Source organism: Perca fluviatilis, chromosome 19 (assembly GCF_010015445.1).
Source record: "Perca fluviatilis chromosome 19, GENO_Pfluv_1.0, whole genome shotgun sequence".
Classification (NCBI taxonomy): domain Eukaryota; kingdom Metazoa; phylum Chordata; class Actinopteri; order Perciformes; family Percidae; genus Perca; species Perca fluviatilis.
Genome location: NC_053130.1, coordinates 32989999 through 33011739, shown reverse-complemented (window position 1 = coordinate 33011739; position 21741 = coordinate 32989999). Strand labels below are relative to the sequence as shown.

The 21741-nt window shown below is 40.3% G+C and overlaps 1 protein-coding gene across 4 annotated transcripts; it reads left to right on the top strand.

The window, feature by feature from the left end:
* Positions 1-700: 700 nt before the first annotated feature.
* On the top strand, positions 701-21741 carry cep68 (centrosomal protein 68). 4 transcript variants are annotated; one of them, XM_039784223.1, is made up of 9 exons: positions 701-831; positions 10367-10446; positions 10549-10850; positions 12048-13058; positions 15405-15555; positions 17018-17214; positions 17425-17547; positions 20602-20698; positions 20787-21741. In XM_039784223.1, exons 3-9 carry the CDS (start codon positions 10581-10583, stop codon positions 20960-20962), a joined length of 2025 nt encoding a protein of 674 aa, XP_039640157.1. In that variant the 5' UTR covers positions 701-831; positions 10367-10446; positions 10549-10580; the 3' UTR covers positions 20963-21741. The 4 variants fall into 4 exon arrangements, with proteins under 4 accessions (XP_039640157.1, XP_039640155.1, XP_039640158.1 ...); XM_039784221.1 differs by having other exon boundaries at positions 17015-17214; XM_039784222.1 differs by lacking the exon at positions 701-831 and adding an exon at positions 857-928 and having other exon boundaries at positions 17015-17214.

Sequence of the window (21741 nt, the reverse complement as noted above, 5' to 3'; positions counted from 1 at the left end):
GATCACAATTGAACAATTGAAATTGAAAAATGGAATAGATCAAATTCAATGAAGGTATGAGATGATGATATGATAGGATATATATACACACGCTCACTCACCTAAAGGATTATTAGGAACACCATACTAATACCTTGTTTAACCCTATCCTCTGCATATGGGCCAACATTTCTTAAGAATGCTTCCAGCACCTTGTTGAATCAATGACACGAAGAATGAAGGCCGTTCTGAAGGCGAAAGGGATCCCCCACACCATTACACCCCCACCACCAGCAGCCCGCCCAGTGGTAACAAGGCAAGGCTCTATCACCATCATTAGTACCAGTCATCGTATTGGTAGTGCCAGTATTTGTAGAGGTTATTACTATAAGATACATTGTCCGACTCTGATTATATAGTATATAAATATTTGTATGCACTTCTTATTTTGTCCACTAAAGGGCAGTGTGAAGCCACATAAAATCGGCCACAGTTTTGTTGCCTTCAATTGCCGTCAGCTATATTGTAATTGTGTGGTTTCGCCTCACAAAGCAAAAACTAATACGACGCTTTTTTTCCCGTTGTTAAGCGTTCATTTGAATTATTACTTTTGTATTCTTAAGATGTGGTTATATTTCACACACTCTACATGTTGCACTACATAAGCGACTCTTCTTCATTAGAAAAGACTAGTGCTAATTAACTTCGTACAGGAAAGAGGCATGACAGGATTTGAGGAGAAGCACGTGAAGGCAGCACGAAGGAGGCGGCTGCAAGGACTGCAGTGACACAAAAGCTACTGTGAAGCTACAGGAACTAGACGCTCCGAGCTCAACTTTTGTACTTAACGTGGTAAGTGTCTGTCATTTGTATTGTTCTGACACACACTGACACTTAGGCAGAGCTGTAACGGGCGCTTGAGTCGTTAGTCAGACTGCATTGGTTTTCGGTAAGTGTCTAACGTTATTGTCTGACTTCCGCCGAGCTCAGTGGATCAAAAGGATGCCGAATTTATGGGCAGATCCTAAAGAATTGTGAAGTTGGATTGGTTATAAGCAAGGACACGTCTAATTGCAAGACTTTTTTTTAAAGTCTATTACGACGCAATAGTTATCTTAGTAAAATCACAAAGCCTTTGTAATTCGAAACATCTTGTAGCTCTCTGTAGGCTCCGTCTCAAGTTGCGTTTCTCGTCAGCAGTTGAATCGCCTTAAATAAAATAAGCTTTCGACGACCTTACATGGCCACCTCTGTAAACTCCGATGGCTTCTCGTTCTCTCGTTTTGTAGGTCACTAATGTGTCACTGCTTGTTGCCATGGTTTCATCCACAGTCCCGCTCCACTCTCCCCTGGGATGAAATCAACCGTGGAGCAGCATGGGCTCTGTGGGGGGGCACTATGAATGTACTGTGGTTGTTAATTGACAGTCCCACAGCTGTACTGGTGATTGGCCCACACCGTTTCCTCCACCCTAACCACCAACACACCAGGGGGAACTTTTGTTGGGTTCATGAGCCGCTGAGCAACTCCTCCATGGCTCTAATGACCGCTGCTAATGATGCAAACGCGTGGTAATAAAAATGCAGTAGGCCTAGTCTACGCTTTGCACCCTAGGCGTGGAATTGGCGTGACTCCGTTTAGCCGGCGAACCAGAATCAATATTATTATATATATGTCAATGGCTACTCCTCGCGCATCTGTGAGTGCTGTACTGCGCATGTGCAGGGACACTGCTGATGGTTCTCCGTGCTGTTGCTGCTGTAGGGCTCTAATGGTGCGTTCTTTTTGTCTTGTATTTTTTTTTTTTTTTTTTTAATTAATTTATTGAGAGCATTTGAAGTTACATACAACACATAGACGTACACATACATACAACTACAAAATAAGTACATAAGCAATTCATATGCCAGGGAGTCTGCAAAGTCCATCAAGGCCAATCAACAAGCAGTCCGATTCATAGCATCATTACAGTTAGGAGAGTTCCAGTATCATTCAGTCATGTGATGCCACAAGTGTTGAGAATATATGCACAGTTTTCAGAGCTTTACAGTTCTTTGAATATCTTATAGAGTCCATGTATTCATTGACTTCATTTTCAAACACAGGAAAGAAAGGTTTAGAGCCCCTGAACTTACATTTATGGATGTGATGTTTAGCGAGTAGAAATAAAAGATTAATTATGAAATATTTCCCTTCCTTATCCGTCTTAAGCTCCACTACACCAAAGAAAACATCCTTAAAACAAAACGAGAAATCCTTAATGAGATGGGTTTGGATAAATTCAAGGACGTTTGACCAGAATTTTTCTGTGTAGGAACATTTCCAAAATAAGTGGGAGATATCTTCATCTGACCTTTTACAGAAAGAGCATTCAGATTCAATATCTGGTTTATACCGCTTCAGCACACACTTTGCTGGGTAGAATCTGTGAATTAATTTAAACGTAACTTCTCTCACTTTATTAGTAAGCATATATTTGAAAGGTAAAGACCAAACATTTTTCCAAGGGACATTCTCTATTAAACTGTTCCAATATGGTATTATATGAGGAATAGTAACAATATCTTTTTGGTATAAAGTTCTAATTGTTTTATTTTTAGTCCGGCACGCCGCAGAAAAGCATAAATTCCCCACAGCAGTATCAGATAAATCCATATTGTGAGTCAGTGGCCATGGGAAGTTAATGCCTCCCAGCAGCATTCTGATTCCAGAAGAAATTGCATCAAAGACAATTGCATACTCCTTGACCGAAACAGGAATTTGAAATTTCCGCATAAATTCTGAATAACTGTACAGTCTGCCATTCGTGTCATAGAGTTGGCCAACAAGTAAAATATTATTCCTGTACCAGTTTTCAAAAAATAAAGATTTGTTTTTGAAGAGAATGTCCTTATTATGCCAAATGTAATACCGATGGGGTGAGAAGTTATTTTTAAATAAGAGAGACCAAGCTAAAAGCATGTGTTTATGAAAATTGGACAGTTTGATTGGGAGTTTGGCAATACTATAATTGCATAATAACAGAAAATTCAGGCCACCGATTTTAGAGAAAATATAGTTAGGAATAAAATTCCATAGTGATGTTGGATTATTAAAGAATTGTCTGAGCCAGTTGATTTTGAAGGTGTTGCTTAAAGTTGTGAAGTCCAAGAAATTTAAGCCCCCACATTGATTTGTGTTCATTATTACAGACTTTTTGACGAAGTGAGTTTTGTTTTTCCACACAAAATTAAACAACATATTGTCAATTATTTTCGATACCCCACAATCAACATCCAAAGAGGCCGCGAGATATGTAAGTCTGGAAATTCCCTCCGCTTTTGTCAGTAAGACTCTTCCTCTCAGGGATAAGTCTCTTTAGCCAAGAATTTAGTTTCTTTTTTGTTTTTTCAATGATAGGGCTAAAATTTATTAGACTTCTTGTATTGTGGTCTTTAGTTATTATTGTTCCCAGGTATGTAACCTGTTCCTTCACAGGGATATCACATATAGTTGAAACATCACATTCTTTAACTGCCATTAGTTCACATTTTCTTAAGTTCAATTTGAGACCTGAAGCTTGTGAAAATCCTCTGATCAGCTCTATTGCAGGGGGAATCTGGGAGGCATTTCTCAGGAAGATGGTTGTGTCATCGGCCAGTTGACTAAGGATGATACTTCTTTCAGCCAATGTTATCCCTTCCAATGCACTGTTAGAGACATGTAGAGCTAAGAGTTGAGAGGCAATTAAAAACAAGTACGGGGAGATTGGGCACCCTTGTTTTATTCCACGTGACACTCTGAATCTAGGGGAAGTACCAAATTTTAATTTTACTGCACTACTGCCATTTTCATACAGGGTCCTGACAGTTCTGCAAAAGCCATCTCCAAATCCAAATTTTTTAAGCGCGTGCAGGATGAAACCATGTTCAAGCGAATCAAACGCCTTATAAAAATCAAGGAACAGAATGAAACTGTTGTCAGTGATAAACTCATTGTAATCTAATAAATCCATCACTAATCTGATGTTATTTGCAATGTGTCGTTTCTTCATGAACCCAGATTGTGATTCATCTATAATAGAGTCTAACACTTCTTTGAGTCTATTAGCAAAAACTAGTGCAAAAATTTTGTAATCATTATTTAAGAGAGTAATAGGTCGCCAATTCTCTAGACAGTTTCTGTCCTTGCCTGGTTTCGGGATCAATGTGATGACACCCTGCGTCATAGTTGTTGGAAGAGCTTTCTTTTTCTAGCTCTCTGAAAAAACTTTTACCAGAAAGGGGGTTAGTAATTCATCAAACATTTTGTACAATTCAGCAGTTATACCATCACACCCTGGGCTCTTGTTGTTTTTAGATTTTTAATCGCCTTCAGAACCTCCTCTTGAGCAATGGCATCATCACAATAGTCTCTGTCTTCTGGGGATATAAGTCTACCGTGGCTGATAGAGTCCATAAATGATTTAGTTGTTACCTCCGCAGTAACGAGGTGTATAGATTGTTATAGAAAGTATAGCAATGGGTGGCTATCTTTCTTGGGTCTTTAATAATTTCCCCTCCACTTTAATTTGATCTACAGTAGCCAATACATTTTTACTTTTTTCTTTTCTAAAGAAGTAGGCTGAATTTTGTTCACCCTCTTCTATCCATCGTTCCCTTGACCTTATATAGGCTCCCTTAGCTTTTAATTTATAGATGTCATCCAATTTATCTTGTAATTTTGTATATTCACATCTTTCCTCATTAGATAAAGACTCTTGTTGGGAAAGAAACGCAAGCTTCTTAATAACCTCGTCTTCAGCTGCTCGTCTGTTCTTGGCCAGATCACCACCAAACCTCCTGAGAAACTTTCCCAACTCATATTTTAGAAGCTCCCAATTTGTCCCATAAGCTTTCTGAGAGTTTGCTTTATTCCAAAAGTTTTCAATCAATTCTTTGACTTTTTGTTTGGCCTGTTCATGTTCAAGGAGGGAACTATTAAGTTTCCAAAATGAGGCTTTTGGGCCAGAGGACTGATCCGAGGACAGAGTTATTGAGAGGTAAATCGCTTTGTGATCGGTCAGTGGAGTGTTACTGATATTGACTGAAATGTTGTTCCTCGTTAAACATCTGGAAACTAACCAGTAGTCAATTCTGGATTGTCTCGAGCAGTCCTTATTGGACCAGGTATACTGTCTGTCATTTGGAAACTGTTCCCTCCAAACATCAACGAGGTCAAATTTATCCATGAGATAATTTATCACAGAGTTAGGAGATCCTGACTTCCTTGGTGGCCATCTGTCTAACATATTATTCATCGCTATATTAAAGTCTCCTCCTACAATTAGAGAGGCGTAAGGGTATTTGATCAACCAGTGTGATATTTTATCCTCTATAGTATTAAGAAGCATGTTATTCTCCACAGAGGAGTTATATCCATATATGTTTATAATTACTATTGTATGATTATTTTTGGTGATTACCATTATGAGGAAATGCCCCGAAGAGTCTAAATCGGTTGTTTGAATATTTCCATTAAAACTGTACCTAAAGATTCCTACACCAGCTGAGTGCTCTGATCCATGTGCTAACCAGATGTCGTCTCCCCACTGTGACCTCCAAAAGCTACAATCATTGGCTGTTGAGTGACATTCTTGGAAAAAGCAAAAATCTGTCATATTTTTCTTGGCAAACAGAAACAGAGCCTTGCGTTTCACACTATTTTTAAGACCCCTGGCATTAATAGACATTAAGGACAAAGACATAGAACAATATCAGGTATAACCTGAGAACTGGAAAATACACAATATTCTCTCTGAACACTTAGTTAGTTGTAGAGTTGTAAACTCTGCAATAGAAAAAACAAACCCCTAGCAAAATACCACGGGCATGCAGGTAAATTCTGTATAAATATTTTAAGAAATTTACCCCGAAAATAAAGCTTTTTTTTTTTTTTTTTTTTTGTTTCCTTCCCCAGGTAGGCTATAAAAGAGCTGTTAATCTTACAATTAGTTAGTGTTTAAAGTATGGCTGCAAGAGCCATATGTAACTAATTGATTGCCTAGCATTTTTTCTTTTTTTTTTTTTTTACACAAGAGAGTAACACATTTAATTCTGTCTTGTTATCTTCTGTTTTTATCTGTACTGTTCATTTTTCTGTTCTACCCACCTTTTCTGAGGTCCTATCCATAAAATGATATTCAGCACTGAGAGCATTACATCTAAACATGAAAAAAAAAACTATATATTCATCTACAGAAGACCCATATTCATGCCATCCTATCAATGGAGAGTTGCTACCATTCATACAACTCATAGTAGGGTCTAGCAACTTTACAACAGAGGTATTGTGTGAATTGTTCACACTGGCAAGAGTGAAACAGAAATACATAGATAACCTTGGGTGAGTTTGTAAATACAGTAGGTAAACCCTTAGAAAAAACTTGTTTTGTTTGTGAATTAGACCCTTTTATTTTATAAATTATTATTATTTATTTATTAAATCTGATTTTTGTTGTTGTTTAGCGTTTACAGTAGAATTTCCTTTTTTTTTTTTTATATATATCCCTGAGATGAATAATCTACCCAGAGGTAAAGCAGATAGCCTTACAAGCCATGACCACTATCCTTACCTTTGTTAAGACCCACATGCGCAAGTCTAAGCATATAGAGGCCTCGGTTAGATGTCATTCACTGTAACCCTTTTACCATCAATATGTGCGAAATGTCCTCTGAAGCCCGCTTTTTTCCCCTCCTTCCTTGCCTGTTCGACCAGCGGCCACAGTTTGTTCCTGGCGTCCTTGGCATCTTGAGTCAGGTCTTCGAAGATTTTTATTTTCCTTTCCTTGAGTACGGTCGATGTTCTGGCATCCTTCCAAATCTTGTCCCTGTGGGTTCGTGATAGAAACTGCACAATGATACGGCGGTTGGAACGTGCCTCTCCCGAGCGGGGTCCCAGTCTGTGCGCGACATCCACAGAAAAGGCCAGTTGGCCTGCGATGTCTGGTGAGACCTGGCTGAGTAGGTCCACCATCATTTTTATTACATTTTCTCCTGCTTGTTCCTTGACCCCAGCGACACGTAGATTCCACCTCCTCTTGTAATTATCAAGTTCATTGCACCTGTCACGGAGCACACAGTTTTCTTTCTCCAGGAATCCAACTTTTTTCTCTAGGGTTTCAACTTTGTCTGTTGCTTCTTTTATTTGTGTCCCCATATATTCCAAGCGGCCAGTAACACTTTTTATGGAGCAAGTATTATCTTTAACTGTCGCCTCCAAAGACTGCAACCTCCTCAGCGACTCTTCTTGCATCTTTTCAACCCTCTCCATTATAGTAAGCAGAACAGAATTGGACACAGACTGACCTTCGTTGTCATCATTTGTTTTAATTCTCTTGGCGGCTCGCTGCTTCGGCGCCTTTGGTAACGATAGCGCCGAGTCCGAGCCCTCCTGCTCAGGCAAAGTTACCTCCATCTCGCCTTCTTCGACTTGCGGAGCCTTCTTGGCGTATGAGTGCATTGTGCTGCTAATGTCTTCCTCTTTGTCCATGTTTCGAGAGTATTTGGGTCAACCGAGGGTTATTGGTCGAATAGAAGAAGTAACAGTCCGTTCCTTTTTGTAAAGTTAGCCGTCAGCTAGCTAGGTTATCAGAAAGTAGTTAGCATTAGCCACTACTTTTAGCCAGTTTTAAAAAAGCCAAAAAAAGTGGGGAAACGTGTAGGAAATATCTTCTTCAAGAAGCCTCCGAGTTGTGAGTTATTAGGGTAGCTTTTGAAAGCCCTCAATTCATGTTAGTTGTTCAAAAAACCGAGGTTTGCTACTTCATATTGCAGAGCAACGACAGAGTGATGTTACCGCGACGCCATCTTGCCGCCTCTCTCCTCTTTTTGTCTTGTAATCGCGACTAGTAGCTCGAGCGTGACGTCACATCCGTGTCGAAAAACGAATAACCGCGGGTTGTGGCATTCTTTTTGTCACACAATACTACGAGTCGGAGAAAAGATGGATTTTTGTAACATTTTTAGTAACATTTAGGATTCTATTCACCCAGTTATTGACATATTACACACATATATTTCACAGTTTGATACATGAAAATTACGTTTTGATTAACGTTAATGTTAGGCTACTGCTCTGCTTTCTGCTCAAGACTCGGCTTAAAGCCGTTGTTGTCATATAGCAACCGAGCGTCTCTAGCCAGTTTCAGCTGCACCAGCTACAAAATAACTAATCAGGCGGTATTTAACTCCTAATAAGACTGTAGAGACATGCCTATAGGTAGCAGTATACAGCGCTTTGTGTACGACTTCTTCATTTGTTTACAACAAAGACAAAAGTGCTTAAAATTGTAGATAACCACAATGTTTACTACGTGTGATGCACGACGTAGCCATCTTTGAAAGTGAGCTCGGGGTCCTCTGAGTTCAGACGAGTCGTATATATACGACCTCGGGGGCGTTCTTTTTGCAACTTCCGGGTCGTAACTCCAGAAAACAACTCGTAAAACGACTTCGGTGGACAAAAAGAACGCACCATAAATATCTGGTTTGGCCCATTTTGTTGCGTAAAGTTTCTGGTTTGGGATTTGATCATTTTAAAATGTACCATGTTAAAAAATTTCTCTCTTTTTATTATTTTATTTTATTTAAGCATTTGGACTCACAGAATGTTTTGTCTCAAAGACATGGGTATGGGTCATGTGTGGGTCTTAGACCTGTGCAGAACTTTGGTCTGATGTTGTGTAAATAGGCAACTGTTTGCCATAACAACTTTATAAGGTGATAATTAGGGTTGGGCAATATATCGATATTGTATTGATATTGATATATGAGACTAGATATCGTCTTAGATTTTGGATGTCGTAATATCGTAATATGACACGTGGTGTCTTTTCCTGGTTTTAAAGGCTGCATTACAGTAAAGTGATGTCATTTTCTGAACTTACCAGACTGTTCTAGCTGTTCCATTACAGTTTTTTTTCCAATTGCTAAAACACAATTTTGCAAACTAGGCTGGTTTTATCAAAATACTTAACACAATTCCCAAACTGCAAAAGACCTCATATATCCTGCAAAATGAAGCACTGTAACCAAAACTACAAATAGCATTATCAAAATCAAACTTTTGCACCATATGGCACACACTTCATTGATATTACCAGATTTTTGTCTAACCAACTACACACTGTTGGGCATAATGAAAAGCACTCTCATCTTTAGTATGCTTTGCCATAATACTAAAATAGTTCAAATTGTAGAAAAGTCTTCAGATTGTTCACATACACAGAAATATTTGCAGATACACACACGTGCTGTTGAAACATTTATATTTTTTTATTTTTCACCAAACAAGTCAGTGCAGCATATGCACAGCAGATATGTTAACATTGGACTGAACACAAATATGTTCACAAAAAACCGTAAACTGAAAAAGAAAATTGCAGAAATGTTGTGAAAAAATAAAGTGCTTACCTGTGGTCTTTTCATAGTGCTTACTGGCCAGGTAGGTGGCAAATATATTGGCCAATTAGCTCACGTAGTGTCATTTTGAATGGCAGTGTTTTGAAATGGCAAACGTGACTTTATGTCAGATTTTTGAGTCTTATGCAGAGAACCATGTTCTTTGCATTTAAAAAGTGATATTTTGAATTGCAAAATGTGTGTAAAGCAGAACATGTGTTTAGACTTTTGGAGACTTGAGAAGAGCTTTTTGCTCTCTGTGTGTCAGTTTAAATAATTGTGCTATGCATGTCATTATTTAGTGTGTTAGCAACTGGAAAAAAAACTGTATTTGCTTTTACCCACATAGTATATCAACATAACTGATGATTATTTATCAAACCCAACAATAATGACATCAATAATAACACAATATCGACATTGAGCTTTTTGGTCAAAAAATAATGGGATATTAGATTTTCTCCATATCGCCCAGCTTTAGTGATATGTTGGATCACACGTGTCAAACTCAAGGCCCGCGGGCCAAATCCGGCCCCTCGCAGATTTTGATCCGGCCCGTATATCAATTTAGGTTCACAATAGACTTTGGCCCACCTACTTTTTGCCACTTTTCCAATGTGTTTTTTGGCCCGTTTTACGACGTTTTTATTCCAATGTTTTTGTTGCTTTTTTCAACTTTTTTTGTCGTTTTTTATTTGATGGCTTAGTTACTTTTTTGGGTCTTTATGTCAACCAAGCTGTAAGTGAGAAGATTATATGAGATATGCAATAATACAAGAAAAGATGCTTGACTTTTACGATGAAATAATAGCATGTGAATAACCTAAACATGTCTGTCCCTGGATGTGATTCTTATTTTCCAGCGTGGCCCTTCATGGAATTGAGGTTGACACTCCTGTGTTAGATGCTGTGTTTTTTGTCATTAAATGAACAAATGTGTTTTTATGGACTTTGCTGTGTCATTACAGTGCTTCTGTGTGCCTCAACTGAGCAACATGATGCTTGTTATTGAGAAGACACTGGACCAAAAGCTTGCGGTTCCTTCAAGGTACATGCATGAAACCCATGGCATCAAATAATGGTTCAATGATACAAAGCAACACATCTCATTCTTTCATTTGAAAGTTACTAAATTGTTATATTCCTTTAGTTGACAGGATCTTCTTACATTTCCGTTGTCCAATGGAAGCCAAGGGATGCAGCCAGAGGTGGAAGACGCATCTCCCAGAGTTTAAACATAGCCGGGGATGCCCGAGTCCGACTACAAAAGACAGTGAAAGTGGCACGACAGAGAAAGAGAGAGACAGAGGAAGGCCACACAGAAATGTTACTGTGGCTCCCACCTCCAGGTATCTGACAGACAGACAGTATGTGATGAGAAAGCCTCTGTTCTCCCCTGAACAACATGCATCTATCTTAAAGAAGACCCATCCACAGAAGTACACAGAGAAGGTGAGGAGGACGGAGAGCGAAGGACTTCTCCGAGCATGCTATTTATTAACTGATTCTGTTTAATCCATTTTTTTTTTCCTAGAGGAAATTAAATTGCATGTTTTTGAACTGAACTAGTAACTACTCTCCCCCCACCCCTCCCATCTTCTCCCTCTGGTCGTGTGCATTTGTTTTCATAGCTAGTAAGCCCGTGACAGACAGCGATCATAATAAAAACCTTTACAGCCAATAACGAACAGCCTGAGGTCACAATAACAAGAAAAGATTAAACAGAGTTCATCCCAAAGATGAGTGCAACAGCAAGAACGCCAGGTCAGCATCAGATTCGCAGGCTTGTTTGTCTCCATTCTCGCCAATCTGAAAACGCAGCTCCGATGTTTACTCGTGTCTGACTCCTCTCTCGGTCAGTCTGCCGTTTCCTCTTCCTCTGTTCCTCCAACAATGCTTTCCTAGCTTTCTGCTTCTTTTTTGCCGGTTCAGCCACGACGATAGTGTGGAAAACTCCATCGCTACCTTGTCCTTATAGCTAGCCGGTCCCTTGATGTGTGCAGTCATATAAAGTCATATAACCATTCCAATGACTCCGAAGCTGTTCAGTTAAGGTGAATTAAGCTAAAAAAAAAATAACTGTATAGTTTCCCTTTAAACTTGGTGGAAAGGTGTAGCATGGGCCCAGGAAGAACACATTCAATTTTTTATATTTTTTTTCCGTTTGTTAAAATTGCGAGATGGCCTTGGCGGAGGTCTTGAGGAATGCCCTTCTAGTTATGTAAATGTGATGTGATCTTCTATATGAATCCAAGTGCCAAAGTCACTTTTCTTCAAAAGTCACAGCAGAAAGTAAGACCTAAAGCAAGGGTTGGGGTGATGCGCTGCCAGGAAAAAAAGGAAGTATTCAAATAAACAGCCATAATATTACAACAGTTTTCAAGATTAAAGGGCTTTGTCTCGTGATTACACTTTTTCTCGTAAAACGACAACTTTATCTCATGAAATGTTACGTTTTCTTTTTATTCACGGTAGCCCAGATATGTTGTAATAATAAGTCAATACTTAATAATCAGTCTGCCTAAAGATCCATTACAGAACGTTTACATGATGGAGTAAATGCAAAAAAAAGGCATTTGCTTTAACAGACAGATACAGCCAGCAATGTTACTGTTCATGTTTTAATTCTGTCAGTTTTCTGCCTTGTAGGAGAACCAGTTGGGTGTTAGCAGAAGTGAAGAAAATAAGCAACCCAGTGACCTACAGTTCTTGACCAGACCAAGAGAGGAGCTGACCCCAGAGAGCTACAGCCTCTCTCAGAGAGACATTTCACGTCCCTCGGCCTCAAGACAAGACCCCGGCTCACCCTGGGGTGTCTCGGAGCTCGGGGCCAGGCTGTGCCATGAAGAACCCAGTTTTGTATCACCTTTCCCTAGGAGCAGATCAGCTCAGCAGAGCTTCTTGAACTCCACCCTGGAGGTCCAGAGACCGAACCCACCTCTTAGGCCACAACTGACCTCCACTGTTCTGTATCCTACTTGCACCCCTCGCTCAGAGCACTCCAGGCCAGGCCAGACCCAGCTCAGGCTGGGAGGGAGGGAGCAGAGAGGCAAGGAAAAGACCAAACCATGCTCTTCTGGAGGACATATAAGAGGACATCCAATGTCTCCCCACCAGGCCAACTACTGGGCCTGTGCCATCCCTAAGGCTTTGCCTCCATCTCCAGACCGGACCTCTGCAGGCTGGGACCCGAACAGGGAGTACCAGGCCCTGCTGGACTACACCTACCCTCTTAGACCAGGGCAGGTGCTCTGTGAGGGGCACAGCTCCAAGCTCCAGGAAGACTCTCTCTTCCAAACATACCCCAACCTGCAGGACTCAGGGATTGAACTGGACCATCTTTGTAGCTCCACCAGCCTGTCAGGGTTGGACTTTTCTTTTAGCGTGGGTCATAAGTCACCTGAATCCCCCGATGGTCCGCCCTCCGGTGCCTTGCTCTACCGAACAGACCCTGTGGCTTTGTCCTTTGACAGTTTGGATGATAGTAAGAACAGAGATGAAATGAATCGTCACAAGTGTGACGGCCGCCATCATCAGCACCATGCACTGTCCTCCTCCACTACTGCTCTCCCACAGTCCAGGTGTGTATGTGGGGAGGTGGACGAGGAGTTCTGGCCTCTTCCAGAGCAGCTGGAGGAGCTACAGCTGCTCCCCAGACAGGTCAGTGTTGTCGACATTCTTTACTGAAGGACCACACTGGTGCCTTTGCATGTTAAAACCCATTCACTCCAAATCACTCAAGCTGCATTATTGCTGATCATTTTCCAAAATAATATGTTTTAAAATTGCATTCATTTAACCATGGTCTGATAAACTACCTGCAGAGACTTAAATACTGGTTTAAGTAGCAGTTTTCTTCAAAGTGCCCCTCTCTTGCCGGCAGAGACACACATTATATATACTGGGTAATACAGTAACAGAATAATATATGTATGTGTTCAACAGCATACTACAACAATAACATAATACCAAAAAAACTTGAACTTGGGTGTTGAACACTATGACCACTGCTACGGTCAGAAACATTGTGCCAAAATATGAACAATAATGTTGCTGTCAACGGGCTTATCTGCTAATATTAGCTACCGACCGTTAGAAACCATCCAGCAAATAGACGGTACCGTAGGGTGCCGTTAGCTGAAACCCGTGATTCAACGTCACCGCTCATTTTACACACAGTTTAACAACTAAACTAAACGCTGAGCGAACATTACTAGCTACGTTTTTCATGTTGGTTTTGAGCAGTATGCACCCCCACTAACATGGAAAATGGTTTTAAAACGTTAACGTGAATACAGCGTTCTCCTTTTAACGGGAGTCGGAGGCAGAGGGACCGTCACCGCAGCGTTAGCTAACATTAGCTTCTTGTCTCATCTGGTGTCTGATAAACAGTAAATTTATCAAATTCAGTGTCCACAATGCTATTTTCCATTAAACTGTAGCTGTCCTATTTCACGGGACCAGCGTGAGTGCGAATTTCATGTCGCGGCTTTCGTCGCTGTTTGTCACTTTTCCAAAGATTGAGTGACAAGTAGTACTCGCCCTGTTGTTTATTTGGTTGCCGTGACTTCACGAGTGATGACGTCCTGTCACTGTTCCAGTTGCTCGCCCAAAAGGGGAGAGAGAGCGGATGACGGTTCGCTTGAGTTTAGTAGAGCAGACGGCTCTGCAGAGTCATGTAATTACGACTTTATGACTTTTCATAAACAGCTGAAGGAGCGGCGGTGTGCCGCTGCTACATGTTTATAGCGGAAACCCTGTGCGTCTACCCTATTTATGATACCAGAATATGGAAACGCTGTGTTAGAGGATTAGTTTAACCGGTTAAAACTTGCAAAGGCAAAGTCTTGCAGTCTTAGACTTCCAGTGAGGTTTTGCTCTATTTATCTCCATGGGACTGTAGATGAGGGGTCCATCCACACTCTGAGGGCTCGTAGCTGAAAGGCTCTGTGATACACTTTAAGGCTGGGGAGGGCCTCCCGTGTTTGAGGTACGTTGTAGTGTGGAGTATTTTAGCCTAGGTTATTAATTATTCCAAATATATTGCCAAATTAAGGTATCTAGTTTCTTCCAGAAATGTATCGGTGGGGCTAAGGGGATTCTACTTAAGAAATACACATGAGGAACTATGTTCATTTTAACAACAGCAATCCTGGATCGTAGTGATGCCGGTGGCACAGACCAGTTGGCCAGATCTCTTTGAACACTACTTTATATAGTTTCTTAGTTTTGCTGGACAACTCGCTGTAGGGATGTGTGTATGGTGATGCCCAAATATGTAATTTTGCTTTGGTTTGGTATTGTAACACTAATGGCTGATGCCACATTGCCTGTTGTTCAATAAAAGAAGACTAGATTTATTCCAGTTAATTTTATAGCCGGAGATTGAGCCAAATTCATTGACGATCTTAAGAATTTTGGGATAGAGTCCTCAAGATCAGCAATGTACAACAAAATATCGTCTGCTAATAATGATACTGAGCTGCTACTGGAGATCACTGATTCAAGCACACTTAGCTGCTTCTCCAAGACGCGAGCGTATTAAGTCCTCCATGTTAGAGAATGCGTTTACATCGGTTGCTCCGTTAGCTACCTCTCCGTTAGCTACCTCTCCATTAGCCACCGCCATGCTAGCAACTTTCTCTAAACGAATAAATAGTTTAGGCGACAGCAAGACCTACTTTTTCTTGCCTGCAGGCGTTTCACTGAGTCACCGTAATAACAGAGAAAACAGTTTGGCGTCGTTTTGTTTTTGAAGTTCATGAACTATTTATGAAATATATACAGATACATATCCTGTTCAGAATAAATTGGCATTGATGGCCACAAACATGCCTACTTGATTCTGTTGGCTGAACAGATGACAACTCTGAAACAAATATAGTGTCTAAAAGGTTGGAAAAATGTATCATACAGACACACCATCATCTTTTTAAACAAAAGTACACTATGGAAAGTTAATTATTATTAAGTTAATTAAAGTTAGTATTTGGTCCTTGTGTGCAGGTGAGGGAAGTAACAGCCCAGCTGAGCCGGCCTGTCACAGCCAGCTGGGAGTCTCTGGAGCCGGGCACCCCCTCCATCCTCTCCTCCATCACCCTGCCTGAGAAACAGAAGGCTGAAGTCAAAGAGCTGGAGGGCAGCAATCAGGACACAGGTGAAGGAAAACATAAGATGGGCAGAGAGGAGAACAATGTAGCAGTAGTAGCTCAAAGACTTGAGACTTGACTTGGACTCGAGCTCAAAGTCTTAAGACAACTGACAACTGCATGGCCTATTTCTCGCTTAAAATGTTTTCAGAAACATGTTTCAGTGAACTATTTTAGTACAATATGAGATCGTATTCTGAACGGCCGCCATAACAGTCTGGCTTTGAATTTCCGGAGAAAATAAACCCATGTGTTCGTCCAATCAGCTGCCGGTTTTCATTTCCTGGGCAACAATACAGAGTAGCGCCACCTGCTGCTATGGAGATGTATTACGTTTCTCAAGTCGATGTCACCTCAGTGTGTTTCGAGGCAGTTTTTTGGACCTCGGGGACCCGACTGATCATCTCGACTGGCTTTTCTGCCGAGGGTCGGCCGTCTGGTTGGTGTGTACCGGCTTTTAGACTCAAGCTCAGAGACTTGAGACTTGACTTAGACTCGAGCTCAGAGACTTGTGAGCATCTCTGAGAATGGGTAAATAAATGTGCCATTAGCTTATGCTTATACCTCTATTGGCTAAATATTGGTGCAGGATAAAAATGGAAACATGGTAAAATAGTGATGAAACAATCACACTTTGGTGCAAAGGGCAACCTTAAACAAATAATATCCTACAAACAATAGGTATGATGATAACTGAGGTATATGATAACTACATAATAAATATATATTACAACACAAATTGGTCCAGTACATCATGCTGGACCAATACTTTTAACAGACCACTACAATGGAAGGTAATGAATGGTAGAAATAAAGAGGTAAAAATACTGCATAAGCAGCTGAAATGGTTTGCTAAAAGTATTGACTAAACGGTCCAAAATATAAGTATATACTGAACAGTTGATATAGTAAGCTAAAACTACTGACTAAATAGTTCAGATAGTTGGCTAAAACTACTGACTCAACAGTTGATATAGTAAGCTAAAACTACTGACTAAACAGTTCAGATAGTTGGCTAAAACTACTGACTAAACAGTTCAGATAGTTGGCTAAAACTACTGACTAAATAGTTGAAATAGTAAGCTAAAACTACTGACTAAACAGTTGAAATAGTTAGCTAAAACTCCTGACTAAACAGTACTTCACGTATGTGCGCATACATGTCCACAAACAAACAAGCTGTCTTTAGTCAGTTCAACACTGCCCATATAGACCAGCTGCAAGACGGTTCAGTCCATTACTGCCACTACAAGGAGTGTCAAATTAGAACAGAACATATGTTCTCTCTTGCTCTCTGGTGATATCTCTCCATGCAGATAGTTTTGGTTTCATTTGTCCAAGTTTGAAGAAATCATTCTCTGAGATATCTTCCTCCACCCCAACGCAATGGAGGTTAATGGAGTTAAGTCTGTGGTGCTTAATGCACTGACAAATTACATCTCAAAGAATCCATCTCCTGTCCATCAGCAGCTGATCGCAGGGACTTTGAGGCAGTGAGGAGGAGTTCTGGAGTCTGGGTGGAGCCTGTAGGAGGGGGACTGAGTCCATCCCGTCTCAGGGAGGTGGAGGTTTTGGTGGAGCAGCTGTGTGGCCTCACCCTGCCTGGCAACAAGAGGGGCAGCCAGGAGGACCAGGAGCAAAGTGACTCCCTGATGCAACACATCCAGGTAGAGACATGATCTGACCTTCCACACAAGAGTGTGACTGCAGTATTCTTGAATATGACCGTATGATACAATGGAACACACTGCCTTCATAGTGACATACAGCGTTTTAACAATTGATTTGCTGGTTGACAATTGATTGCGATTTGAAATGTAAAATCTGCAGGGTTTTATTTTTGATTTACATTGGGACGTAACCATCGTTTGTTTCAGGTCTTCTGCTCACACCTGGAGCAGCTCATAAAGCAGTTATATACAGTGTCAGAGAAGATGGAGCTGCTGGCGGCGCCCACTGTAGACATAGACAGTGTAAAGTCATCTCTGGCTGAGTATCAGGTGAGGTGCAGACAGCAGCTGCACATGTGCTTCTGTTTTTACTCCACTGGAGGTCTGCATAGGTGGACACACATTTGTGAGTGTGATTTCCCCTGAAAGAAAGTGCAGATTTTTTTTTTGCCAGGAACACTTTTTCTGCTGGGTTTAATAATTCACTCGGTCCCTCTTCTGTTCAGAAAATAGGCTGTAGGCCATCTGTCATCTGAGATGAACTTGACAGTGACGTATCTGTGCTGTACCTGTTTTCTATTTTAGCTGTTCTCTTTGTGGAGAAACACTGTACAAAAGTAAGCAACAGTCATTTTCATTCATGTCTGTGTTGCATTTCGGTGATGCCTATCACAAAAAAAAGGTAAAAATACTGCATAAGCGGCTGAAATGGTTCGCTAAAAGTATTGACTAAACGGTCCAAATAGTTAGCTAAAAGTATTGAATAAACGGTAGGAATAAATCGCTATTAGCAGCTGAAATAGTAAGCTAAAACTACTGACTAAACAGTTCATATAGTTAGCTAAAACTACTGACTAAACAGTTCAGATATCAAGTTAAAAGTATTGAATAAATGGTAGAAATAAATAGCTATTAGCGGTTGAAATAGTAAGCTAAAACTACTGACTAAACAATTGAATTAGGTTAGGTTTAAAGAAATGCCAATAAACCAGAGCACGTTTTTCTCCCATTCCGGAATGCTGTGTGGACTAGCCAGACCCTCCTTCGCACCGCTGTGGAGGAAGTTCTGGCAATGCAAGACCAGGACTGTAGCTACCAGTGAGGACAGTCAGGTCATGTATGTCAGTGATTCCCAACCAGGGTAGCTGTAACACCTGAACACAGGGATTTTAAACAGGCAGCTAAAATGGAAGGTAATGAATGGTAGAAATAAAAAGGTAAAAAATACTGCATTAGCGACTGAAATGGTTCGCTAAAAGTATTGACTTAACGGTCCAAATAGTTAGCTAAAAGTATTGAATAAACGGTAGGAATAAAAGCTATTAGCGGCTGAAATAGTAAGCTAAAACTACTGACTCAACAGTTTATATAGTAAGCTAAAACTACTGACTAAACAGTTTATATAGTGAGCTAAAACTACTGACTAAACAGTTTATATAGTGAGCTAAAACTACTGACTAAACAGTTCAGATAGTAAGCTAAAACTACTGACTAAACAATTGAAATAGTAAGCTAAAACTACTGACTAAACAGTTCAGATAGTTAGCTAAAACTACTGACTAAAAAGTTAAAATAGTTAGCTAAAACTACTGAATTGAAATAGTTAGCTATTATTAATTATTTTATTTATTTATTTTTAGTCAGGTAAAATCACTCTTGAGGTGAGCACATGTTGTTAGAAATGGTCAGTTAATCAACATGCATTCTCATGTTTTCAATGTCATGATTTGGCCTTTTATTGAAGGACAAACTGCAAATTAATTATTTTAACTTCAAACAAAAGGATTCATATTCTGAGCAACAATTGATTTTAGTTGTGCGGTTGGAAATAGATTGCACTTCATGAACACCTGTTCACCTGTCCTAAATCAAAGGGCCCATCACGCCTACAGATCCCTTCACCCTATCAGACAACCGATTATCATAATTAACACAAAAACAACAATACCTCAACACAGGACATTCCAACACATGATTCACGACAGAAATTTTATGTCTCAACATTGTTATAAATCAATACATTTAATTGACCATTATAAGGCGATTCATACATGCATACATTTGTAAGGTGCCATGAACTCAAAAGTCCTTGGTGACAACATTAAAGACCAAGAGTCAATTGTCCATTTTTTTCTTCATTAAAATAAATGGAAGTCCTTCAAAGTGTCCTTTTTTGTCAAGAGTTCATGAACAGTTTTGTTAAACGTTCATAAACAGTTCAACAAAAGGTCCATCTTTTTAAGAATCAACAACAAGCGCACACAAGAGTTAATTTCACAACTCATTTTCCTTTTGATTCATTTCAGAAGTAAATCAGTGTGAAATAAATACGTTTCAGTCATTGCTTCATAGCTGGTCATTTAGCTCAAGTTGTCTGGCTTGTCTGGTCACGTCTCTTACCATGTGTGTCATGTACACTCACCTAAAGGATTATTAGGAACACCTGTTAAATTTCTCATTAATGCAATTATCTAATCAACATATCACATGTGAGCTGCTTCAATGCATTTAGGGGTGTGGTCCAGGTCTAGACAATCTCCTGAACTCCAAACTGAATGTCAGAATGAGAAAGAAAGGTGGTCTAAGCTACTTTGAGCGTGGCATGGTTGTTGGTGCCAGAAGGGCTGGTCTGAGTACTTCACAATCTGCTCAGTTACTGGGATTCTCACCCACAACCATTTCTAGGGTTTACAAAGAATGGTCTGACAAGGGAAAACATCCAGTATGCTGCAGTCCTGTGGGCGAAAATGCCTTGTTGATGCCAGAGGTCAGAGGAGAATGGGCCAAGTGATTCCAGCTGATAGAAGATCAACTTTGACTCAAATAACCACTCGTTACAACCGAGGTATGCAGTAAAGCATTTCTGAAGCCACAACACGAACAACCTTGAGGCGGATGGGCTCCACCAGCAGAAGATGTACCACTCATCTCCACTAAAAATAGGAAAATGAGGCTACAATTTGACAGTTGAAGACTGGAAAAATGTTGCCTGGTCTGATGAGTCTCGATTTCTGTTGAGACATTCAGATGGTAGAGTCAGAATTTGACTTAAACAGAATGAGAACATGGATCCGTGATGCCTTGTTACCACTGGGCAGGTTGGTGGTGGTGGGGGTGTAATGGTGTGGGGGATCCCTTTCACCTTCAGAACTGCCTTAATTCTTTGTGTCATTGATTCAACAAGGTGCTGGAAGCATTCTTTAGAAATGTTGGCCCATATTGAGAGGATGGGGTTAAACACGGTATTAGTATGGTGTTCCTAATAATCCTTTAGGGGAGTGTATATTACAGTGGAAAAGAAAAATCAACTCTACTCAATAAGTATAAAAAGTCACTTCATCCACATTGTGTTCTAACTGTGTAATGTGACGCTCTTGTTGTCAGAGTTTTCAGAGAGAAGTGAGCGGTCAACAGCCCCTGACCTCCTGTGTTCTGCACACCGGACAGCTTCTCCTCAGCTGCATCAACGCCATGTCTCCACGTCAGTTTGTAACATGCAACATTACGAACACAAACTCGGCGTCATTATCTCCTCACTAAGTGTTTTTGTATTCTCTCTGCATTTCCAGTTTTAAGAGACACCCTTCTGTTGATTGAGAGGCAGCGTGGATCTCTGGACACCCACAATGAACACTTGTTCTCCTCCATCCTGTCTGCCATGGACAGCCTCACCCAGCCCAGCCCGGTCCAGCAGAACAAAGAGGAGGACCCGGGCCCTGTGGGGGTCCAAGGATCCACTTTGTAAACGGACTGCACGACGCGTCTGTGATATAATTAATTTCACTTATTCCATTGTTATCTTACTTTCTTCAGTTTCATAATACAGGGCTCTCATTTCTGTTTCTAATACATAAATGGTCTACTCATAGTTACTGTCACCATTGCATTGATCTGTCAATTGAAATGTCTGTGTTTAAATGATAAATTACATTTTCAAACTGATTCTTAGACAGTATCTGTCTTTCATATTCCACCTCACAGACTGTGAATTTATTCGTTAGGTCCTTCACATGCTAAATTTCAAAAATGGATAATTATTGCGATGGCACACTGTGATGTCAGTGGACATAAACAGCTGTGTGTCTGGTCTACTTCATACACACCAGTCAGTCTGATCTCTGTCCAGTTGGCAGGTTACAGTCATACACCAATCCAACAATTCTTTTTTTTTTGTCACATGATACAATTCCAGTGAAATGTAATCCCATTAGCTCTGATTTGCACTGTACTGGAGGATATGGCTACTTGCACTATGATCTTAATTTGTAGAACAGGATTTTCTTACAGGGATCAATTACTTTTTAACGTTTTCTTCTCGTAGATTTAATTACCAGGACAGGTATTGTCCTTGCAATACGTGCAATTGCTCTTAGGGGAATTTTTGGGTCTCTGTAAATTATAGTGTGGTTTTGGTCATTTGTGTGAACTCACTCTCTAAAAAAGCCTTTACAACCCGAAAAAACACAACCTGTTCACTGTACTGTAATTCAATCAAAGTCATTGAATAAAGCGCTTTGTTTCAAA